The sequence below is a fragment of the Syngnathus floridae genome, chromosome 12, assembly GCF_059516105.1.
Source record: "Syngnathus floridae isolate MCC-2025c chromosome 12, RoL_Sflo_1.0, whole genome shotgun sequence".
Taxonomy (NCBI): Eukaryota; Metazoa; Chordata; class Actinopteri; order Syngnathiformes; family Syngnathidae; genus Syngnathus; species Syngnathus floridae.
Window position 1 is genome coordinate 13,079,248 of NC_142424.1, and position 25,787 is coordinate 13,105,034.

General features: G+C 42.7%; 1 protein-coding gene across 3 annotated transcripts in view; it reads left to right on the forward strand.

Moving 5' to 3' along the window:
- The window catches only part of slc12a2 (solute carrier family 12 member 2), a 106,273-nt gene extending 80,486 nt beyond the window's left edge, over window positions 1-25,787 (forward strand). The window contains exons 18-28 of one of the 3 annotated variants that reach the window (XR_015861812.1): window positions 1,719-1,825; window positions 2,021-2,100; window positions 2,523-2,666; window positions 4,620-4,667; window positions 10,409-10,531; window positions 12,175-12,286; window positions 19,262-19,348; window positions 19,832-19,967; window positions 23,884-23,951; window positions 24,140-25,199; window positions 25,232-25,787. Coding sequence is in view for 2 of the 3 variants with exons in the window: in XM_088392510.1 (XP_088248636.1) it covers window positions 1,719-1,825; window positions 2,021-2,100; window positions 2,523-2,666; window positions 4,620-4,667; window positions 10,409-10,531; window positions 12,175-12,286; window positions 19,262-19,348; window positions 19,832-19,967; window positions 23,884-23,951; window positions 24,140-24,275 (1,041 nt within the window). In the remaining variant the exon portion in view is untranslated. Of the gene's footprint in view, window positions 1-1,718; window positions 1,826-2,020; window positions 2,101-2,522; window positions 2,667-4,619; window positions 4,668-10,408; window positions 10,532-12,174; window positions 12,287-19,261; window positions 19,349-19,831; window positions 19,968-23,883; window positions 23,952-24,139 lie in introns of all 3 variants that reach the window. The other 2 variants (XM_088392510.1, XM_088392511.1) reach the window with 2 other exon arrangements.

Sequence of the window (25,787 nt, forward strand, 5' to 3'; positions counted from 1 at the left end):
TATATAAGCAATAATATTATAAAACCATCTGTGTCACTCCTAGTCATTAAATCCATCGATCAAATTCCTCGTCCTTTGTCAACAACGCCACGCGTGCGCCCTGATGTCAGCATCGTCATTATTCCACAGAAATCGTATATAACTATATTGTAGCGTTAACAAAGTACAAGGAAAGACGTGGGTCTAGTAAACAGCTCTTTACTTAACAGAACAAAAGTTCAACGAGCCAACAACTACTGAACTGTCACGATAAAAACATATACAAGTTGCTACACGAAATAAACTATATCAAATAACTATAACATAAATTGCCACACGGCCCCAAGCACCGGCGTCGACACCGTGCGCCAAAGCCATGTCCGAACCCCCATCCACTGTCCCCGGACAGCCACTTGGCCGAGCGCCGGGCCCCGACTTCCATCCACGGAGGTGAAAGAGAGCTCCGTAGAGTAGTTCCGGGCATGCGTAGAAGCCATGTCCAAGCCCCATCCACCGTCCCCGGACAGCCACCCAGCCGAGCGCCGGACCCTGACTTCCATCCACAGAGGTGAAAGAGAGCTCCGTAGAGTAGGACTGGGCGAGCGTAAAAGCCATAATAGTTTTTCAAACCTTCTGTGTCACTCCAAAGCATTAATTCCTTCAAACTCTTCATCCTCCGTGTCACTTGCAAACAAAGCCGCTCATGATGCTGGAAGTACGTGGGGCCCTTAGTCATCTTCGTCATCCCGTGATCGAATCTTTGTCCTTTATGTAAAAAACCGCCGCGCTGCAACGCTGACGTCACTTGAAATTCAAATTACAATAATCCCTTGCTACATCGCGGTTCGTTTATCGCGGTTTCACCTTTTTTTTTTTTTTTTGGGGAATTTTGAAAATTTGTGAAAGAATTTACATATAAGTCGCTTCTCAGTGTAAGTCGCCCCCCCCCCCCCCCCCCACCAAAACTATGGGAAAAACGCGACTTATAGTCCGAAAATAATGGTATACCGTAATTTCTGGACTATAAGCCACTTCAGAGTACAAGTCGCAGCAGCCATGAAATGCATAATAAAAAAGGAAAAGACATAAGTCTCACTGGAGTGTAAGTCGCATTTTGGGGGGAAATCTATTGGATAAAATCCAACAACAAGAACAGACATATCATCTTGAAAGGCAATTTTAAATAAAAATAGAATAAAGGCGACAACAGGCTGGATAATTTTACGGTATGCTAACGTTACATGACACATAAACAATGAACTAGGAACGTGCCTGGTATGTTAACATAACATATTAAGAGTTATTCAGATAACCAGAGCATAAATAACATGCTAACAAGTTTACCAAACCATCCATGTCACTTCAAATCACTAAATCCAATGAAAATTTCATTCTCTGTGTCACTTTTAAACAACTCCGCTAACTCCAGAAATAGAGGATGCAGCGGAGATGCAGAGGATTCATTTTTATTTGAGTGTCTGGCCCCCTAGGTTCAATAAAATTTTTGTCCTTTGTCAAATATAGTTGGTGACCTCTGCTTTCAAGGGTTGTTTTGACTCTAAAACTCTGAAACCAAATCTATAATTATTTTTAAGATATCAACAGATACAGTCAGAGGGAGATTTAACGACAGTATTTTTAAATATTTAAAAAGGCAACACTTCAAGGATAAATCTTGTGTACTGAAATGGCAGAATGCTACTATTGTTGATTAAACTAGATATTTATTTCTCCTTCAGGCTGCAGGTTTAGGCCGTCTAAAACCCAACACTCTTGTGCTTGGTTTCAAAAATGATTGGAGAGATGGCGACATGATGAATGTGGAGACATATATCAGTATGATTCAGTAAGTTTGACCCATTTTAATCTTTATATAATTAACAATCCCTCAGCCAAATATGTTTGAGTGTTATCTCAATGTGTCCTTCAACAAAAGTTTTCTTTCTTAAAAGTTAGATTCACACTTCTCATATTTAGCCCTCGTAATCGATTTGAGATCTATGATTTGATTGCCCGTTTTGTTTTGTGTTCTTTCTCTCAGTGATGCCTTTGACTTTCAGTATGGTGCTGTTATTTTGAGATTGAAAGAAGGATTGGATGTGTCGCATATCCATGGACAAGGTATGAGATTGCATCAAACTGTTTTTCTTCACGGTACAAATTGTGTAATAGACCTCTTTAGAGTTTGTAAACAATGTGCTGTCATTTTTGGGGGGTGTGGCTTAGCTAGATGCAAAAAAATCCAGCATGCTCGCTTGAAAATCTGGTGTTTAGATTTATAAATAATGTTTATACCATTTTTACTTAGTGGGTTTTTGTTTTTTGTGGGTGGTTCTGGAATGCACCCCTTGTGCAAAACGAGGGATCACTGTACTCTCTTATCATATTACATGGGTCGCGCATCAATTTACAGGATGCTGACATTTCTCGCTGCCATCTTCTATTCAGTCACTCTGCTTGTTCAGTCAGCTTGTTGACGCTCATATTATATTTTTAAAGGGAGTTTAAATGAATTAAATTTTAATTTAACTCGTTTCGTATAGATGATTTGCTATCATCCCAAGAAAAGTCCTCTGGGATGAAAGATGTGATTGTGTCCATTGACACCAGCAAAGATTGTGATGGGGATTCATCCAAGCCGTCTTCCAAAGCTACAAGTCTCCAAAACAGTCCAGCTTTACAAAAAGGTAAGAGAATCCATGGGAATGTGACCGTACTTGTGTCATGAAGGATGTTTACTTTTGCAGGAGCGTGATGATGTCTTAATGGAATTGGTTTTCAATTAGAATTGATTTCATATGTTTAAGCAAAGGTGCAGCGATTAATCAATTGTCAAAGTCTAACTATTTTGGATAATTGAGTAACTGTTTGGATACCATTTCCATTTAAAAGTTCTCCAAATAATTGAAATGTTATCTTTTAAACCAAAAATATTCTCCAATTTATGTAGTTCTCCATGATAGCAGATTGATGATCTTGATGTGTAGTCAAAATAAAATGTTTGGTTTTACTTTGGAAAACAATAATCAACATTTTTGTTTATTTCTAAAAAAAAAAATGATATAAAGCAATAACTGAATTATAACTGTTTTCTGAACTATTAATTTGAAATAATGTTCTATTTTTGAGTAAGGTGGTGGTAATTAAAACATTTTATTTTCCCATCCGATTTACTGAGTAATCGACATATTAGTCGATTATTAAAGTACCGTATTTTTCGCACTAAGTTGCGGGGGTTTTCATAGTTTGGGTGAGGGGGCGACTTATGTGAAATTATTCACAAATTTTCAAAATTCAAAAATCTGCGATGTAGTGAAACCGCGATAAACGAACTGCGATGTAGCAAGAAATAATTTGAACTGCAACTGACGTGCGCGGCGCCCACGCGTTGTTGTTTATATAAAGGACAAATGATTCACTCACGTGATTTATGACTTGAAGTGAGATTGTTTGATAAAATTGTTGTTTATAATTATATGGGCCTGTGGAATAATTTGAACTGCATTTGACGACAAGGCCGACGTCAGCGGCGCAGCGCACACGCAGCGTTGTTTACATTAAGGACGAAGATTTTGATTTTGGATTTAATGGCGCACACGCGGCATTGTTTACATAAAGGACGATCGATGGATTTAATGATTTGGAGTGACACAGATGGTTTGATAAAGGTGTTATCTATGTTATAGTTATTTGGATAACTGTTAATGTTATGTCAGGCCCGTTCTCACCTCTTCGTTTGTGTTTATGTTAGCATACCGTATCGTTTAGCCTGTTGTTGCTCGTTCATGTCTGTTTTTGGTGTTGGATTTTGTCAAATACATTTCCCCCAAAATGCGACTTATACTCCGGTCCAACTTATATATGTTTTTTTCACTTTGTGCATTTTATGGCTGATGCGACGTATATTCCGTAGCGACTTTTAGTCCGAAAAATACGGTAATCATTTGTTGCAGCCCTACACACAAGTGAGATTGGTCACCAGGTCTTAAAATTTCTGTTTCTTAACACTGTTGTCTGTCATTTTTGTCATGTCCAATTTTTATATTATCTATCTTTATTTATTTATCCATTAATTTATACTGCTGGCAACTGAATTTCCCTGCGGGAATCAATAAACTATCCATTCATCATCCATCCATCCAACCGTCAGTGTTTTCAGTCCTTTTTACACATATTCTTAAATATGAATTTGTAGCAATTAGCATTGTATTTGTTTATTCATAGCTGTACTAATGAGTGTCCTGTTGAAGTTTGTTTGTGTATTTTTCTGACACAGAGATTGAGGGGTTTTTGGTCAACCGTTATGAGGTTGTAGGTAAGCTAGTAAGGTAGCTCAAAAATCCCTGTCAGTCATAAATAAAGTGGTTTATACTAGAGTTTTCACAAGATTGGACTCAATGTTTTCTTCACACATCTTCCAAATGACTGATCTGAATAATACATGAGATTCCACATAAAAGGACACTGTAATGTTGTTTATTACTTATTACTTATTTCCCTAATTTTTACCCCTAATTAAGTGTTTTTATTGTTTATTGACATCTCTGAGACAATTTGGGTCTTCAGCCACAAGAACTCTTATGGGAATCAAATTGTAATGTAAGTTAAGTTTTTCTCTCCTTTTGTCTTATATTTCCCAGATGATGAAGATGATGGCAAAGCTACATTCCAGCCCCTGTTGAAAAAAGGCAGGATATCCACTTAAATAAGTGGCATTATGTTTTTCTTTCGCAGCATAACGCTTTCTTTTCTACACTTTTCTTCTCTTGTTCATCCTTTGTACTAACAAGACTTTTCCTTAAACTACCTTTTTAAATCCATTAGTTAACATACTACAGTGGTACCTTGACTTACAAGTTGAATGTGTTCCATGATAAAAGGCGTAACTCTATTGACTCATATCAGATAAACTTTTAAATTAATTGAAACTCTATTCCAGTTCCCACCACATTTTTTGTTACATTCGAAAAACGGATGGATGGATGGATATTTTACCATCCATCCATCCATCCATCCATCTTCTTCCGCTTATCCGGGGTCGGGTCGCGGGGGCAGCAGCTTTAGGAGGGACTCCCAGACTTCCCTCTCCCCAGCCACTTCATCCAGCTCATCCCGGGGGATCCCAAGGCGTTCCCAGGCCAGCTGAGAGACATAGTCTCTCCAGCGTGTCCTGGGTCGTCCCCGGGGTCTCCTACCGGTGGGACATGCCCGGAACACCTCCCCAGGGAGGCGTCCAGGAGGCATCCTGATAAGATGCCCGAGCCACCTCATCTGGCTCCTCTCAACGTGGAGGAGTAGCGACTCTACTCCGAGTCTCTCCCGGATGACCGAGCTTCTCACCCTATCTCTAAGGGAGAGCCCGGACATCCTGCGGATAAAACTCATTTCGGCCGCTTGTATCCGAGATCTCGTTCTTTCGGTCACGACCCATAGCTCGTGACCATAGGTGAGGGTAGGAGCGTAAATCGACCGGTAAATTGAGAGCTTTGCCTTTTGGCTCAGCTCTCTCTTCACCACAACGGACCGGTACAGGGTCCGCATTACTGCCGACGCTGCACCGATCCGCCTGTCGATCTCACGCTCCATCCTCCCCTCACTCGTGAACAAGACTCCAAGATACTTGAACTCCTCCACTTGGGGCAGGATCTCATCCCCGATCCGGAGAGGGCATTCCACCCTTTTCCGATCGAGGACCATGGACTTGGATTTGGAGGTGCTGACCCTCATCCCGACCGCTTCACACTCGGCTGCGAATCGTTCCAGCGAGAGCTGGAGATCACGGCCTGAAGAAGCCAACAGCACCACGTCATCTGCAAAAAGCAGAGACGCGATGCTGAGGTCCCCAAACCGGACCCCCTCAACGCCTCGGCTGCGCCTAGAAATTCTGTCCATAAAAATTATGAACAGAATCGGTGACAAAGGGCAGCCTTGGCGGAGTCCAACCCTCACTGGGAACGAATCCGTCTTACTGCCGGAAATGCGGACCAGACTCTGGCATCGGTGATACAGGGACCGAACCGCCCTTATCAGTTGGCTCGGCACCCCGTACTCCCGAAGCACCCTCCACAGAACCTCCCGAGGGACACGGTCGAACGCCTTCTCCAAGTCCACAAAACACATGTGGACTGGTTGGGCGAACTCCCATGCACCCTCGAGGATCCTGCCGAGGGTGTAGAGCTGGTCCACTGTTCCACGGCCAGGACGAAAGCCACACTGCTCCTCCTGAATCCGAGGTTCGACCTCCCGACGGACCCTCCTCTCCAGCACCCCTGAATAGACCTTACCAGGGAGGCTGAGGAGTGTGATTCCCCTGTAATTGGAACACACCCTCCGGTCCCCCTTCTTAAAGAGGGGAACCACCACCCCAGTCTGCCAATCCAGAGGCACTGTCCCCGATGTCCACGCAACGTTGTAGAGGCGTGTCAGCCATGACAGCCCCACAACATCCAGAGCCTTTAAGAACTCCGGGCGGATCTCATCCACCCCCGGGGCCTTGCCACCGAGGAGTTTTTTGACTACCTCAGTGACTTCGACCCCAGAGATTGGAGAATCCGCCTCAGAGTCTCCAGGCCCTGCTTCCTCAATGGAAGGCGTGTAGGTGGAATTGAGGAGGTCTTCGAAGTATTCTCCCCACCGACTCACGACGTCCCGAGTCGAGGTCAGCAGCACGCCATCCCCACTGTAAACAGTGTTGACGTTGCACTGCTTCCCCCTCCTGAGACGCCGGATGGTGGACCAGAATTTCCTCGAAGCCGTCCGAAAGTCATTCTCCATGGCCTCACCGAACTCCTCCCACGCCCGGGTTTTTGCCTCAGCAACCGCCGAAGCCGCGTTCCGCTTGGCCATCCGGTACCTGTCAGCTGCCTCCGGAGTCCGACCAAAACGGCCCGATAGGACTCCTTCTTCAGCTTGACGGCATCCCTTACCGCCGGTGTCCACCAGCGGGTTCGGGGATTGCCGCCACGACAGGCACCAACGACCTTACGGCCACAGCTCCGGTCGGCCGCCTCAACAATGGAGGCGCGGAACATGGTCCACTCAGACTCAATGTCCCCCGCCTCCCCCGGGACGTGGGAAAAGCTCTGCCGGAGGTGGGAGTTGAAGCTCTTCCTGACAGGAGATTCTGCCAGACGTTCCCAGCAGACCCTCACAGAGCGTTTGGGTCTGCCAGGTCGGACCGGCATCTTCCCCCACCATCGGAGCCAACCCACCACCAGGTGGTGATCAGTTGACAGCTCCGCCCCTCTCTTCACCCGAGTGTCCAAAACATGCGGCCGCAAATCCGATGACACGACTACAAAGTCGATCATCGAACTGCGGCCTAGGGTGTCCTGGTGCCAAGTGCACACATGGACACCCTTATGTTTGAACATGGTGTTCATTATTGAAAATCCGTGTCGAGCACAGAAGTCCAACAATAGAACACCGCTCGGGTTCAGATCAGGGGGGCCGTTCCTCCCAGTCACGCCTTTCCAGGTCTCAGTGTCATTGCCCACGTGAGCAATGAAGTCACCCAGTAGAACGATGGAGTCCCCAGAAGGAGCGCTCTCCAGCACTTCCTCCAGGGACCCCAAGAAGGGTGGGTACTCTGAGCTGCTGTTTGGTGCATAGACACAAACAACAGTCAGGACCCGTCCCCCCACCCGAAGGCGGAGGGAGGCTACCCTCTCGTTCACCGGGGTGAACCCCAATGTGCAGGCGCCCAGCCAGGGGGCAATAAGTATACCCACACCTGTTCGACGCCTCTCACCGTGGGCAACTCCAGAGTGGAAGAGAGTCCAGCCCCTCTCGAGAGGGCTTGTACCGGAACCCAAACTGTGTGTGGAGGCTAGTCCGACTATATCTAGTCGGAATCTTTCTGCCTCGCACACCAGCTCGGGCTCCTTTCCAGCCAGAGAGGTGACATTCCATGTCCCAAGAGCCAGCTTCTGCAGCCGGGGATCAGACCGCCAAGGTCCCTGCCTTTGGCTGCCGCCCAGCTCACATTGCACCCGACCCCTTCGGCCCCTCCCACAGGTGGTGAGCCCATGGGAAGGGGGACCCACGTTTCCATTTCGGGCTATGCCCGGCCGGGCCCCATCGGCGAAGGCCCGGCCACCAGACGCTCGCCTTCGAGCCCCGCCTCCAGGCCTGGCTCCAGAGGGGGGCCCCGGTGACCCGCGTCCGGGCGAGGGAAAACAAAGTCCATTTATGGTTTTCATCATAAGGGGCTTGGGTGAGCCGTACTTTGTCTGACCCCTCACCTAGGACCCGTTTGCCATGGGTGACCCTACCAGGGGCATGAAGCCCCCGACAACATGGCTCCTAGGATCATAGGGGCACGCAAACCCCTCCACCACGATAAGGTGACGACTCGCGGAGGGGATGGATGGATGGATGGATGGATGGATGGATGGATGGATGGATGGATGGATGGATGGATGGATGGATGGACGGTAAAACGGGATTCCCAACGCTTAAGACGCTCTGCCTTTAAATGGGGTGAGGCCGAGTGGGCGACTCTCTGTGATCCTGTGAAGTTTTGGCCACTAAGATATCTGCTTCCGAATGTTCTCATATTTGTGTTTGACTGTTCTTAATGTCCAGTAAACATTTGGAAGTGCATTGATTAAGGTTACGTTTTGAGGGCATTAATAAGTCAAGTTATCATAGTACAGTCGATAGGATAAATACTAGGTACCAGACTGGCCTGCCATTAGCAAAAATAAATAAAAAATTCTGTGAATATGTAAATCCTTGGGTGCCGAAGTGCGAGGTGTAGACTGTATGTGTGATGGTCGGGCTCTCTGCTGTCTGTCACAATTGTTTGTTGTTTAGATACTATATTTTTTCTTTTCCTGCTATTCAAGTTCAAGACTATTTGCTCAACCGTGCTGTGTGTTCTAGTGCCTAAAACCTAACCCAATTCTCTGTGCCAACATTTGTTTCCTCCAAATAGCTTGCGTTTGCTGCTTCTCTTCTCTGCAATTGCCACATCGTCTGTCAGGTGTCTAGCCAACTTGACTAGCCAAGGATGCTTCAAAGCTGGAAAGCTGTTTTCTGTTGTTGATTGTTTATATTTTCTCAGTATTGATGCAATATCAGGGCCCATGTTTCTAAAGATTCTGAAAATAACCAGAGTACTTCTAACTCAACCTAAAAAATCCTAGCAAGGAGTCTTAGCTCGGGAATGTTTTAAGAACATTCTCAGACAACTCTGAGCAAGGAATGGATAGAAACTCCTATTTTCGTGAGGAGGTCTGATTGATACCCGTTGCTAAGTATTCATCTCATCATTTGAAAAGCTGTGATTGGTTCAGCTATTGGTTTTTACTTGGCAGTTGGCATACAACTTGGTGGTGAACTACCACCACAAACTGGTACGGGGTGTGTATCCTAATTTCACTCAGTACAAAAGGAATGAAGAGAAAAATGAATAGATAAGTGAATAAATATTTTTGATACTAGTAATTATATCTATTTCCCTCAAATACTGCAATTAAACTTCAGGAATACACTTTTAGTGATCATGGCCAAAGTATGAAACCCCAAATTGATCAACTTGTATTTCGACAATGTATTTGAAAAAAATATTTCACATAAAAGAAAATATCAGTTAAATGAATAGTGAGCTGTATTTTATTTTGGAACCTACAAACGTAGTGACAGTCGTAACGAGTAACTCATTTACTATCCTACAAAAGGAGTGATAGTCATACTCGTTTTGGTTATATTTATTGCTATACATGCTGGTCATCTTTGCGCTTGCAACATTTCAACTCAACGAGGGTAAAATTGCTCATTTCATGAATGCACTCATGCCATTTTTGGAGAATACCTCTCCTGCCTCTTCTGTCCTTTGTCCTTTGCTTAGGAAACTCCTAAGATGATGAAATGTCACATCACCTGCTTTTAACAGAGCTCACCTTAGGAGCTCTTTTCAGAGCTCGGATTCTTTGAGAATAGTTTGTATCTACAAGAATGTACTCTATACTTTTAGGGGGAATTCAAAGAATTTTCTTAGACTATAGCCACAAGGAGCAACTCTTTGCACTAAGAATCTTCAGAAATACTGTTCTGTTACTGTATTGCAGCTTGAATCTCTAAGATTTAGACTTTTGACTTTTGATAAGCAAAACTGCTTTAAATGTTTAACTTTATGGTTGAGACGGTTTAATTTTTTTTCCCACTACATTTTCAAGAGGTAATTTGGTTATTTATAGGACAGTCTTTCGAACAAAGATTTTTTACAATCAATTCCTACAATATCCCACGATAATCCATGCTTTAGTTGTGCACACTAGACATTTAATTTTGTTTGGGTTGGGTTGAAAACCAGCAGTAAATGACAATATAAAATCGACTGTACTCTAAAAGAGTTTTTTTGTTTTGTTAGTTTGTTTCCTTGTGCTGTTGTGTACATGCATGTGACTGGCAACCCTCCCTGCAGATAAGAAGAACATGAGTGTGCCATTGAATGTATCTGATCAGAGACTGTTGGAGGCCAGCCAGCAGTTCCAGAAGAAACAAGGGAAGGGCACAGTTGATGTCTGGTGGTTGTTTGATGATGGAGGTGAGGCTTTAAAAGAATGATATATACAGTATATTGGGCTTGATTCCCAAATATGATTGGACTATAAATGATTGATTCCCAAATATGATTGGACTATAAATTTTTAGACTGTTTAAGAAAATCACTGTCGTGGTATATTCATTCACCTGATTTTGGTGTAGGCAGCATGGGTCCAGTTCCCATTCAGTGACGGTGTGAATGTAAGCGTAAAAAGGGTTCACCAAAGCCTGGGGCACACGACAAGATTTATGACAATAGTTTTGAACGTGTCTGCTGTGCAGTCACACGGCAAGAGCAACACATCACACATGAAGGGATTTCATTCACAAGTATTGCCACATTGGACGGGAAATCTAGCAAAGCCTCCCGAGATTAAACGTAAATAAACACAGTGGACAAAGAAGTGACAATTTTTGGTTTGTTTTTAGCTGAAAAAAGTGCCATATAAAGAAAAAGCCTTTGTCAAAGGAGTGGAGACACTGCAAACACAGACTTTCTGTTGCGCAATGATTGTTTTCATTTTGGATTCAGCGCCGCCTTGTCACCGTGCTTTCTGATTGGTTGCAAGTCACTGTTAACTGGCCCGTTTGTCCTCGGGGGACGCCACACAATTCTAGGGGTCTGCAGCTCTTCAGTAATGAACAATACCTATCATGATAAATGAGTGCGACCAGTGTTCCCTCTAATTTTTGAAGTGTCTGTGCAAACACACAAGCTCCCTGTGCACAGTGGACCACTGTGTGCAACACCAGATTAAATTAATGAATAAATAAGTAAATGAATAAGTAAATAAATATTGTCAATGAGAACTTTAACTTGCTGGGGGTCGGATTTTGTTTTGTGTGACAGCTCGTTCCTTTTCTGTCGATCTTTTGCGCTCTCTTGCAATAATGTACCGATCCCCTGTCCCATCTTGAGTCTTTGTACAATTCCAACAGCTTTCAAATAACATTTCTGCTGAATGTGACGCTTGAGGTAGTCCAACTTCCATTCCTTCCATATTTTTCCCTCCGTAAACTCGCCCGCCACTTTAGCTTCACTGCATGTTTTGCAGAGGAGACCTTTCTCATTCGAAAAAGAGAAAGTCTCATCCAGTTTCACCGTTTCCTCTTCTAGATGCACACACTCCAACAGCCATCCAATCTTAAAACTGCCGCATCTCTTATTTATTTTGGCTTGGCGAGTGGATGTGTCGCTCCTCATTCGTTTCGCCATGATTACCTAATTTAGCATTTGCATCGCTTGACTCCGCCGCACTGTCGTTAGCTAGCTAACCTGCGCGGCACGGATGGGCAGGACTCATATGTGTCATACATATATGTAGCATAAGTGAACCATATCATATCATTAGCTGGACACCTGTCAATTACTGATTTACACTATAAAAAGGCACAGAAAGAAAATCATCGGTCCCCTTAATTAGATTAGATTATGTCTAACATTAGATATTAATCAATCAGTTTATGCTGAATTTTATTTTGTGCGCAATATGGTGTTTCTTGTGCGCAAAGACTGTGCAACCAGTGCCCAGTTGCGCAGTTTAGAGGGAACACTGAGTGCGACCCAATTCAAGTATTCAAGCAGTATTCAAGTATGTATTTATTTAATTTTTAACATTTGTTGTGTTTCATTTTTTTATGAAGGTTTGACTCTACTTATTCCCTATCTGTTAACCAACAAGAAGCGATGGAAGGATTGTAAGATTCGTGTTTTTATTGGTGGCAAGATAAACAGGATTGACCATGACCGCAGAGCGTAAGTACTGCTCAGTCCTTTCCAAATTTTCCAAGTTTGGAGTAAAATAATGTTGGAAATTAAATTACTTTTGCATATACTGTACATACAAACGCGTACAAGTGAGTGAATATTAGTGTGTAGAGTATAGTATAGAATAGTGAATGAATAGTATAGTATAGTATTCTGTATATGCTTGTGTATGTACTAAGGATGGGAAGATGAACCAATAAGTACACGAAAATGCCAGGCCACAATGCAAACGCATCGGTGGAGCAGTTGTAAGTTTCGAACAAAATCAAGATACAGTTTTTATGCCACTGCATTGATACAGTAGGATATATTGAATTAGTATTTGTTCTGTGTCATCTTTTATAAAAGTAATATGTCCATCAATTTGGGTAAGGTACAGTTAACACAGTCACCGGTTACACCTCAACACTGCTGCAGTAGTCATTGCATAGCATTGGGGCACATTCTGCAGATTGCATTTGTTTAATCGCTAGTCCCATGACAAGCCTCACCTTGATATACCCCGTATTTTCCGGACTATAAGTCGCTCCAGAGTACAAGTCACACGGGCCATAAAATGCATAATAAAGAACTGAAGACATATAAGTTGCATTTTGGGGGGAAATTTATTTGATAAAATCCAACATTAATAAGAACAGACATGTCATCTTGAAAGGCAATTTTAAAAAAAATAGAATAGAAGCAACAACAGGCTGAATAATTTACGGTATGCTAACGTTACATGACACAAACAACGAACTGAGAACGTGCCTGTTATGTTAAAATAATGAGTTATTAAGATAACTATAGCATAAATAACATGCCAACAAGTTTACCAAACCATCCACGTCACTCCAAAACACTAAATCCAATGAAATCGTCATCCTCTGTGTCACTCTTAAACAACTCCTCTAACTCTGGAAGTAGAAGATACGGCGCTTTCTCTTCTACGTCGCTTTCGTCAGACTCGTCAGTTGCAGTTCCAATTCTTCCGGCCTTTCCGAATCCTGACACACAGGCCTAGAGCACCCTCTAGCGAGTTGGTGTGAAAATAAAATGTGAAATGATATAATAATGTGTTAATAATTTCACTCATAAATCACTCCTGAGTTCAAGTCGCGCTCCTGGCCAAATTATGAAAAAAACTGAGATTTATAGTCCAGAAAATATGGTATGTAAAGCACTTTGTGCCTGGCAAGCCAGAATGCATGCTGTCCCAGCGATTGGGTCTGGTGGGGGTGCTCTATTCACTGTGGCTCAAAATGAACTAACAAAATTTGTTTACTTCCTATGACCTATGCTACTCTTTAAATTAAATTAAAGAAATCTTATGACCATAAAAAATGAGTGGGGTTGCTGGAGCAAGAAGCCAAAGCGTATCACTTTCATACAGAAAGGGAGTTGGACTTTACCTCATTGACTGGGTTGACATTCCCTTTAGCACAGCACCATCTAGTGCAGGGTTCGGCAACCCAAACTGTTCAAAGAGCCATATTGGCCCAAAAAAACAAAAATCATACCTGTCTGGAGCCGCAAAAATCTAAAAGCCTTTTATAATGCAACATAGACTGTCAATACATAAGTTGTATGCCTACTATTAAAATAATTTAAAGAAAAATAGTGGTGTTAATTTGATTATTTCTTCTTGCGGCCCATTAGAGTTCACGTACCTGCATAGCAGCGCTGTCTATTTGATATCGGTCACATCACACGACTCATTCATCAAAGGCAATTGAGAAAGCTGGAGCTGAATTGATGTCCTTCATCTGCTGATCGGTGATATTGTTTGTGCGGAGAGGCATGTCTTTAATTTTCTGAATGATCTCGGTTTTGTATTTGAAGTTAGAAAATAGGCACTGATATTTTTAATAAATTAATCCTTCATGTACTCACCATCAATGGTTTTCCGCATTTTATTATCTCCGGGGCTGCAACAAGACTTGCAGCAGTAGTAGAGTTAGGAGATGCAATCCACTTCTTGAAGCTGATTTTTCGGTCCTCAAATTTCTCCACCAGCCCTGCAATTGCACCTTTCCTCTCAGTTCCAACTGGGTGATCGGCAGCAAATTTAGCATGCTTTAGCTGAAAATTTCGCTCCAAATTGCTCTTATTTGACAAGTTCTCATTGCAAATCAAACATGCAGGCAAAGTCAAGTCAAAGTCCCAATGATCGTCACACACACATCTGGGTGTGGTGAAATTTGTCATCTGCATTTAACACATAATGCTTCAGCATTGGCAATGAAAGCAAATAGTTCAGTCCATTCCTTCTTAAAGCTTCTGTTCTCATCAGCAATCTTTCTCTTTTTGCCTTTTGAATCCATGGCCCTGCCTTTGGCTGCCGCCCAGCTCACATTGCACCCGACCCCTTCGACCCCTCCCACAGGTGGTGAGCCCATGGGAAGGGGGACCCACGTTTCATTTTCGGGCTATGCCCGGCCGGGCCTCATGGGCGAAGGCCCGGCCACCAGACGCTCTCCTTCGACGAATAGTGCAGTGGTTCTTAACCTTTTTGGAGGTACCGAACCCCATCAGGTTCATATGTGCATTCACCGAACCCCTCTTTGTGTCAATGTGTCCGGCCATCCGCTGACGGAGGGGGGGGGTGGTTGCTACCGGTGTGTTCGGACATCCGCGGACGGGGGGGGAGGGGTGCTACCGGTGTGTTCGGCCATCCGCGGGGCGGGGCAATGACATACCAGCTCTGCCGAACCCCTGAAGCCGACTCACCGAACCCCTAGGGTTTGATCGAACCCAGGTTAAGAACCACTGGAATAGTGTCTTGTGAGATGTCCTCCCAGATCTGTCTAAGGGCATCAGTGAGCTCCTGTAAAGTCTGAGGAGCAACCTGGCGGCATCTGATGGACCGAAACACTATGTCCCAGAGGTGTTCTATCGGGTTTGGATCAGGTGATCGTGAGGGCCATTCAATTGTGTCAATTCCTTCATCCTCCAGATACCGTCTGCATACTCTTGCCACATGAGGCCAGGCATTGTTGTGAATCAGGAGGAACCCAGGACCTACTGCACCAGTCTGGTAGGGTCTGACCATGGGTGCAAGGATTTCATCCCGGTACCTCATGGCAGTCAGACTTCTCTCGCCTGTAGAGGTCTGGTCGTCCCTCCATGGAAATGCCTCCCCAGACCATCACTTACCCACCACCGAACCGGTCATGCTGAATGATGTTGCAGGCAGCATAGCGCTCTACTTGGCTTCTCCAGATCCTTTCACGTGTATCACAGGTGCTCAGGGTAAACCTGCTCTCATCTGTGAAAAGCACAGGGCGCCAGTGGCGGACTTGCCAATTCTGGTGTTCTATGGCAAATGCCAATCGAGCTCGACGGTGCTGAGCAATGAGCACAGGGCACACTACAGGACGTCGTGCCCTGAGGCCACCCTCGTGAAGTCTGTTTCTGACTGTTTGGGCAGAGACATTCACACCAGTAGCCTGTTGGAGGTTATTCTGTAGGGCTCGAGCAGTGCTCAACCTGTTCCTCCTTGCACAAAGCAGCAGATATTGGTCCTGCTGATGGGATGAGGACCGTCTACGGCCCTGTCCAGCTCTCCTAGAGTAACTGCCTGTCTCCTGGAATCTCCTCCATGCTCTGGAGATTGTCCTGGGAGACTCATCAAATCTTCTTGCAACAGCACGCATCGATGTGCCATCCTGGAGGAGTTGGACAATCTACGCAACTTCAGGAGGGTTAAGAAATCGCCTCATGCTCCCAGCCGTGATAATGACTCGAGCTAAAGCCAACAGTTGTGAAAAACTGTTAAAAAAGATCAAGAGGAGGAACTTGAAATGGCCTCTACCTGCAAAAGCAGTCCTGTTTTGGGGACCATCTTGTTGTTGCCCCTCTAGTGCACCTGTTAATTCCATCAACACCAATGCCGCTGAAACTGATTAACACCCCCCTCTACCACGTACTGACACGTATGACTCGCGAGCATCTTTAGGCACATCTCAAAACAAAATTAGTTAAACTGTGAGTTCGGCTTGCCTCTGTAAACACTGGCAGCAGCGATGCAACAGCATCCGCCTTATTACTACTACTTACTACTTTCGTCACATCATTTCCACTTCTTAACTTACACGGAGAACTGTTTTTACACCGCCACAATGTGAATTTGCGATTGGGTTGTCATCACTGGTAGACGAGTTATTTAGTCAAACGGGATCAAGAACTGCTTCAGATGGGCATGGCTCGAGAGCAGCGTCATCGTACAACTCAGAACACAGTCCGTAACCACGTGCTTTACGGAACATATCCGTAAAGTAGATGTCCGGGGAAAGGTTTTGTGTATTCTCTGTCAAGATATGATCAGCTATGGAGGTCGCGGCGCTAGGAACATTAAGGAGCACATGAAAACAAAAAAAACCCAAATTTACGTTTTTACTTTTACAAGCATGTGGGTTTAGAAAGTAACATGATGTTACATGTCAGCTAATGTTAGGCTGTTGTCATGATATCGTTAAAAAAATAAATCTTCAATGAATACACAGTGGACCCTCGGTTTTCGAACGTCCGGGTTCGCGAACAAATCGGTATTCGAACAAAAAATTCAAGATTTTTTTGCTTCAAATGTCGGACGAAATTCGGTTGCCGAACCTCGCGAGATGAGCCGAGAAGACCCGCATGCCAACTGACTCCGTTCGTTATTACATTCTCGTTACTTTGAGGATTGCATCAACTCTAATCATGCCTCCAAAGGAAGCAAGTGGGAGCAGTAAAGCCTTCCTAAAACACAAAGATGCTTCTAAAGCAATGCGATAGTGAGCGCCCGGCGCCCTGCATGTGCACGATCGGACCAAATTAAGCTCCTTGCGCACTGACGTCCACTTAAATATTGGAAAGTACATTAGGACTTTGAAAATATTTTCTAAATTTTAGCGACCGCTCTGTCACAATAATGCGACCAGCGCAGTGCAGTTGCGCAGTCGGCGGCGTGCTACGGTTGCGCGTTCGGCGGTGCGCTGCAGTTGCACGATTGGACAAAAATGCGCAAAGGAAAAAAATGCTTAAAAAAGGCGGTTTTTTTTTTTGTTTGGAACGGATTAAATTTGTTTCCATTATTTGTAATGGGAAAACATGAATCGGAATTTGAACGATTCACTTCTTGAACAGCCCTCTGGAACGGATTGTGGTCGAAAACCGAGACTCCACTGTATTTGGAAGAGGTTGCTATTCTGCCGCTCTCTTAAACAATTTTTTGCGCAACAGCAAATGGCCACTTTGTGTGTCATTACACCTCACCAAAGCAACGCGCACCTCGAGCAAGTCCTCCTACCCGAGAGCCAGTGTGGCTTCCGGAAAGAACGTGGGACTATAGACATGGTATATTTGCTGCTAGACAGCTACAAGAGAAATGTCAGGAACAGAAAGCCAACCTCGACTCTATCTACGTCAGTTTAACAATTCGACAATGTTAGTCGATGCCGAAGTACGTATACCCGAGAAAGTTCATCACCATCATACGTCAACTACACGACGGCCTGCTAGTAAGAGTCCAGAACAACGGAGAGACGACTGCTCTATTCCCTCTCTCCAATTGAGTGAAACAATACTGTGTACCTGCCCCCACCTTGTTCAGCCTCATGTTAGCCATGCTGACAGATGCCTTCAGAGATGCTGATGTGGGCATCCGCATCAAGTACTGGATGGATGGTTCAATATTCAACCTCAGGAGGCTTCAAGCAAATACCAAGGTTTTGACTGACACCATCAATGAATTCCTGTTCCCCTTCAACGCTGCCACTGAAGCTGACATGCAGATCAGTGTTGAAGCCTGCAACAACTTTAGCCTCACCATCAGCACAAAAAAGACTGAGGTAATAAATACATCACCCAGCTCCAGGCAAACCGTACGCTGAACCGAACATTACCATCGATGGGCAGCGACTGAACTCGGTGGACAAGTTCACCTACCTTGGCAGCACATTCTCCAGGAATGTAGTCATTGACGACGAGGTCATCTCCAGACTCGCCAAAGCGGGCACCGTTTTTGTCAGACTACACAGGAATGTCTGGAACAGGAGAGGGATCACCACAGAGACAAAGCTCAAGGTGTACCGTGCTGTTGTTCTCACCACATTGCTCTACGACTGTAAAACCTGGACAGTCGATCAGCGTCATGCCAGGAAGCTGAATCACTTCCACACCATCTGCCTCAGAAAACTTCTCGGCATCAGGTGGCAAGACAGGATCCCCGACACTGAGGTCCTAACACGTGCTGACCTGCCCTGCATCCACACCATCCTGATGCAGTCTCACCTTTGCTAGGCAGGCCATCTAGCTCGCATGCCAGATGAACGTCTCCCCAAGAAGCTGCTGTTTGGTGAGCTACAGCAAGGAAAATGCTCCCAAGGTAGCCAGAAGAAGCGTTTCAATGATTCGCTGAAAGCCTCACTGAAGGCTTTCAACATCAACCATGGCACATGGGAGCAGGCAGCGCAAGACAGAGGAAAATGGCGATTAGCTGTACCGAAGGGTGCCAAACCATGTGAGGCCAACAGGATCACTGTTGCTGAAGACCGAAGGCAGGCCAGGAAGATAAGAGCCAATAACCCTGAAACAGCTGCCACCATTCCCTGTCCTTACTGGCTAAGACTGTTTTGGGCGCAGATTGGCCTCACCATCCATCTGCAGACCCACCAAAAAAATAAAAAATTTTAGGATGACTAGATGGTCCTCGTTGTGTCGACGGACAAGATACATACATAGCAATACAGACGCATGGAATGGTTTTGTTTGTTGTATACGGCCTTCTGCAGTGTGAAAGGACCTTCATTCTACTTCCATTCATTTCAACGAAAAAAAAACGCTTAGTTTTGCCTTTGTGAGCCAAAGTTCCACTCGAGCTATATAGTTTTTTTCACAATGAATTATGAGTTAAATACTTAAATCATACCACATGGGTAATTTCTTGCTTTTTCTTTCCCCCACAATTCATCAGTGCTAATTTCTTTTGTATTTCCTGTGCAGAATGGCAACTCTGCTGAGCAAATTCAGGATAGACTTCTCAGACATCACTGTGTTGGGAGACATAAACACCAAGCCCAAAAAGGAGCAGTAAGTCTTTCTCATCAAGCGTTATGTGTTTTTTTGTAATTCAACAGTTGTTGGTATAATTATATTGTCCACTTGGATGACAAGTAATCTTGATTATAATTATCTAAACTCAAACATTTTACTGTATTTGTTGATCAAAAATCTAAATACAAAAGACATTTTGGCTGTGAATATTTTTTTTATTATTACCTTATTTAACAGACACTTGAGGCGGCGATAATGATGCTGTAATTTTGATAACAGCTTGAATTTATGCGACTCAAGTTATGCTACATACTGTAGGGAAAATGTGCTCTCAAAAGCTGCATTTTTTGTTTCTTTTCTGGCAGTACCGTTTATCAAAATTAGAATTATGTCCCACTCTACAATGTATTATGTTTTTAGCCATTTCTTTTTTCCAGTACTTTTTGTAAGATGAAAGAATGATTTTGTTATCCCTAGCTGGTATTGTAGCTTAAAGCATGATCGTATTCTCCTGTTCAGCATTGCTGCCTTTGATGAGACGATTGAGCCCTATCGGTTGAAAGAAGACGACATGGAGCAGGAGGCAGCTGAACGTTTGAAAAACAGCGAACCATGGCGGATCACAGACAATGAGCTGGAGCTTTATCGTGCCAAGGTCTGTAACGCATATTATTGTTTATTTATTTGTTTATTTATTTTAATTTAATTTGGCCTTTCTGACCAGCTTATGCAGTATGTACAAACCAGATTTGGTTGAAGTTGGGAAGTTGTGTAAAATGTAATTAAAAACAAAATACAATGATTTGAAAATCCTTTTCAACCTATATTTAATTGAATACACTACAAAGACAACATATTTAATGCTCAAACCCATAAACTTTATTTTATTTTTCAAATAATAATTAACTTAGAATTTCATGACTGCATCACGTGCGGTAGAAGTTGGAAAAGGGCATGTTTACCACTTCGTTATATCACCTTTCCTTTTAATAACACTCAATAAACGTTTTGGAAGATTCTCTTAGCTTCTCATGTGGAATTCTTTCCCATTCTTGCTTGATGAACCGCATCAGTTGTTCAACAGTTCTGGGTCTTCCCTGGGAGACAGGTCTGGACTGCAAGCGGGCCAGGTGAGAACCTGGACTCTTTTACTTCGAAGCCACGCTGTTGTAACGCGTGCAGAATGTGGCTTGGCATTATCTTGCTGAAATAAGCAGCGGCGTCCATGAAAAAGACGTCACTTGGATGGCAGCATATGTTGCTCCAAAATCTGTATGTACTTTTCAGCATTTATGTTGCCTTCACAGAAATGTAAGTCACCCATGCCATGGGAACTAATGCACCCCCATACCATCACAAATGCTGGCTTTTGAACTTTGCGTTAACAGTCTGGATCAAACCTGGGCAAAATACGGCCCACGGGCCACATCCGGCCCTTTGTGCGTCCCTGTCCGGCCCGCATGAGGCCAATCGTAATTTAAAAAAATAATAATAATTTGTGTCGTGCGTACAACTGTTTCGCTTTTATTTTGCAAGGCGTCGCACTTCCGTGTAGCGTACGTGTATGTGAGCTGTGCGTGAAGGTGAACAGTGCGAAGTAATGCTGCCCGAGAAACGTGTGCTGAGCCTCAGAAAAGAAAAGTTGACAAGGAGCGCCGTGTTTTCAACAAGACATGGACTGCCAAGTATTTCTTTACAGAAATGAAAGCTAAAGCCATGTGCCTGATTTGTGGTACACAGGTCGCTGTGTTTAAAGAATATAATTTGAGTCGCCACTACACGACCAAGCATGAGAAAAAATACATCTGTCTGATAAACAGGGCGCATCAGAGGCTGATGCATTGCTAGCAAAACTGAAAGCCCAACAAGGACTTTTTATCAAACTTCACACCCAGAGATGGAGCAGCTTTGTCATTTGAGGAAAAGTTAAAGAAGTTAAGAATAAATTGTACTGATTAATAATTGTTTTTTTTATTTGACCTTTACACCACAATTTCACATAGCTTAATATAAATATAAACAGAATAATTGTATTCTTCTAATTACCAGTACCAACTATTTAAAATAAATAATTTAGTGCATTTTACAATGGAAGAAAATTGAGCAGGTTTGAGGAATTTGAGGAAAAGTTAAAGAAGTTAAGAATAAATTGTACTGATTAATAATTGTTTTTTTATTTGACCTTTACACCACAATTTCACATAGCTTAATATAAATATAAACAGAATAATTGTATTCTTCTAATTACCAGTACCAACTATTTAAAATAAATAATTTAGTGCATTTTACAATGGAAGAAAATTGAGCAGGTTTAAGTTATCGTAGGCGTGGCTCTCTGACACAACTCAGGTTTTTGCTTACGTGCAGTGATTTCACCAGATTCGCTGAACCTTTTGATGCTATTATGGACCGTAGATGTTCAAATCCCTAAATTCCTTGCAATTTTGCTTTGAGAAATGTTCTTAAACTGTTCAACTATTTTCTTACGCAGTTTTGGACAAAGTGGTGAACCTCGCCCCATCCTTGCTTGTGAATGACCGAGCATGTTTGGGGATGCTCCTTTTATACCCAATCGTGGTACCCACCTGTTCCCAATTAGCCTGATCACATGTGGGATGTTCCAAATAGGTGTTTGATGAGCTTTTCTCAGCTTTGTCAGTATTATTTTACACCTTTCCCAACTTCTACTGGACGTGTTGCAGCCACGAAATTCAAAGTTAATTATCATTTGGCAAAAAACAATTAAGTTTATCAGTTTGAACATTAAATATGTTGTCTTTATAGTGTATTCAATTGAATATGGGTTGAGAAGGATTTTCAAATCGTTGTAGTTTGTTTTTATTTACATTTACACAATTTCCCAACTTCAACCGAATCCGGTTTGTAATTAATACTGACCACAAAACAGTTTGTCACGTGTGGAATGGAGCAGGGTGACCAAATACAGTTTGGACCAGAGTTTATTAATGGGAAAAGGGTGGTGGAGGACAGGATGAGGGGAACAAACACAGGCAGTCGAACATGGCAACGGACGGGCAGCAGAAATGGATGGGAACCAGACGTGTGAAAAACGCAGACAGAGTGAGCAGGGTAAACAGGATAAATAGGATGATCCGACAGGGACTTAAATACAAGACAGGTAACAAGGGGCAGATGACGGTGATTACAATGATTACAGGTAGGACACAGGAGGGGAGGGGCGAGAGCACAGACACGGGACAGAGACGCGAACAGACACCATGACAACGAAACACGCAATGTGACACACAAGGGTAGCAGAAGGCTTGGAGAAGTTCTACTCCACGGGGCAGAGATGTGATACAGTTCAGTGAGATTTTAGACCAACCCCCCCATATATTTTTTTATTGACAGAATATTCCATTTAACAATAAAATAAAATTTTCTTTGTCATTAAAGAACAACTAAGGAGAATTAAAGAATAAATTATACAAACAATCGGATTCAGAAAATTCGATACAATGAAATCTCTCTCCATTGATTTTGCTCTATAATTCAAAGTGACGTTAAAACCTCAGTAGCAATTTTGCCGGCTAAAACAACACACATAGATAAGCAGGGCGGGTTTACAGCATCAACGATTGGCGAGTCATTTACATTTACATTATCGTCTGAAATCCGACAGCTCTCTCCACCCCAAACGGAGCGCTCCTCAAAAGCGAAGGCACTGTCTGTCTATGCTAATTCTGTATGTGCAGATGGCCTGCCTGAAATGTATGTATTTTGATTCATTTTTCGGAACGATCGTCAGCCCCCCGTAGTATTTCAAAATGTCATCTTGGCAACTTTTTGCTCTGTTGGGATTTGAACTAACAACCGAAAAAAGATGCCATATTGCAGAGGTTGAAATTTTTGGGGGCGGACCAATGCGCTTGAATCATGAGCCACCCAACTGGCCTTGGGCTGTCACGTGACTAATATGACAACAACAATTATTTCTGCCTATTGTTGGTTTTAAATAGCTATCGTAACATTGTGGAAAACACATCCATGCATTACAAGATTTGTGAAGAGGAGTGGTCCAAAATTCATCCTAATATTTGTGGACATGGGGTCTGCATACTACAGGTAACGTTCAGTTGAGATTATTGCTGCCAAAGAGACTTCAATCCAAGTTTTCACTTGCGTTTTGTGCATGTTTACGTTATTCTCCATAAAAAGGGAAAATATCCAATTCTTTGTGATTTTTTTTTTTTTTACCATACTCTGTTTACTCTTTTGATTAAGAAAATATTAAACCTTTTATGAGCAGTTTATGCAGAACTTCCAAAGGGTTCACATTGACATTTTTCCTTCTACTCTACCTGTGTCACACTGCCGAAACTGTCAGTCTCAAGTGCACACCACATGGACTAATACAGTATGTGTGAAATTGCATGTACGGCTTAGAAACCACTGCTTGTGTGAAAAAAATGTTTTCTTTGTTTTTCAAAACATAATTTGTGGGTGTTAAGTATGGACTGGTTGACAAAAAGCTGTTTGTGGTGCAGTTCTTTATGTACATGTAATTTGTTAAAGGTTTGATTGAACATATTTGATGTTTGTTTTTCCAGACTAATCGTCAGATCAGACTCAATGAGCTACTTAAGGAACACTCCAACACAGCCAACCTAATTGTCATGTAAGCCACCTCTGCTTGAGTGTTCGTGCTTGTATGGGTAAAATATATGGGTAAATTAGAACTGCAAATTGCCTATCCGACTGCATTGCTTACAATTTCGAGTGATTTTGATTACAAATGCAGCTTTTTTTTTTTTTATTTGCATAGGTTTTCAAAAGCAAACTGGATGTATCTTTTGTTTTCTTCAGGAGCCTGCCATTGGCCAGAAAGGGTGCAGTGTCTAGTGCCCTGTACATGGCCTGGCTGGAGGTGTTGTCTAAGGACTTGCCACCTATCCTTTTGGTGCGTGGCAACCACCAGAGTGTCCTAACTTTCTACTCTTAAAAGCAACAAAAATAACACATAAGGAATGATTCTTGCATCCAACTACTGTGTCTGTTTGACATAGTCTGCTCGACTGTGTCGGTTAGACAAACATAATACAAAATGCAAAAATTGAGTTAAAAAATAAAGTGACATGATTAAAATACAGAATGGATTGTGCTGAGGAAAAATACATAGAATTCAAGTGTTGAGTGTAGGGTGCTTATTAAAATTTACCAACTCTTTTTTTTTTTGTTTTTTGTTTTTTGTTTGTTTTTTTTGTTCCTGAAATGTATTTTCTCATTTATTTCCAATCTGATTCACATACGGGAATGTCAGTTTCTCGAAACGGTTCTATAAAAAAAAAAAAAAAAATATTGCATCATCTTCAATTTGGTGTGACATGGAATGGTCGCACTTGTTATTACAATGACTCGACCTGTTAATGTTAATGTTTGTGAAGCCTCAATATTTAATTACCTTGCTGCTTTCCTTAAGTACTTGGAGAGAAGCACATAGAATGCTTTGCAACACCTTTTTAAAGCCTTATGGATGTGCCTTCCTTTTAATCACATTAATCTCTAGTTAGATGACAATGTTACTTATTATATGAAATAGTAGTTCATTTTATTGATTTTTTTCAAATATGAGTCCTTCTTAGTGAAGTGAATTGCATGAATAGAAGGTGTCTATTCGTTCTACTAACTCTTCCCACTTTGTTGTGTTGGGCTGTTGTTATTCTCTGCATTAACTTTTGAGTCTTCCTTTTAAAATATTGTAATATTTCTAATGCCTCAACTACTCTGCAAAAGACACGATTAGGCTTTTAAACAAATGCCTAAAGCATTAATAGAATGGTCTTGAGTTGAAGATTTAATTTGTGGTTGTCATTTTTCATTTGCTGCCGTGTGTCACATTAACAGTAGCCTATTGCAGCTCATGTAGGTTCACAGGTTAGCCTATTGCAGCATATGTAGGTTCACAGATTAACCAAATGGTTTCCTTCAACAAAATGTTTGTTCCTTGTATTATTCCCCTGAACACGTCACTATCGAACAAGCTAGTAAACTTTGCCTTAACACCAGAACTAATGATTCAAGTTTTTGTAAGCCATACTTGTTAGTTCAACTTCTTGTTTTCAGCACAATCGAATAGACCACCACAACTACTGTATGTATGTATGTATTTACGCGTATGTATGTAATCACCGTCCGCCCATAATGGTCTCTTGAATCGTTTAATGTAGCTCAGCTCTGAAAGTAGCAGGTTCTGTGGTGACTCAACATATAACACATCCAGCAATCATACAGTTTAGATTTACTCTTGTACTCAGGCCCCTCACATCCTCTTTATCTTGTTTGTCTTAAGGATGTATGATGAACTGCTAGTCTTATCCATAGTGACCTTTTTTTCAAACTTTAAAGATTTACAGTTCTGAATAATGTAAAATTGAAATTTGAAAAACCTATACCACTATGCATTTTCACGTGTGTCACATATGTAATAAAAGTCCATCTCCCAGTTTGAAAGGTC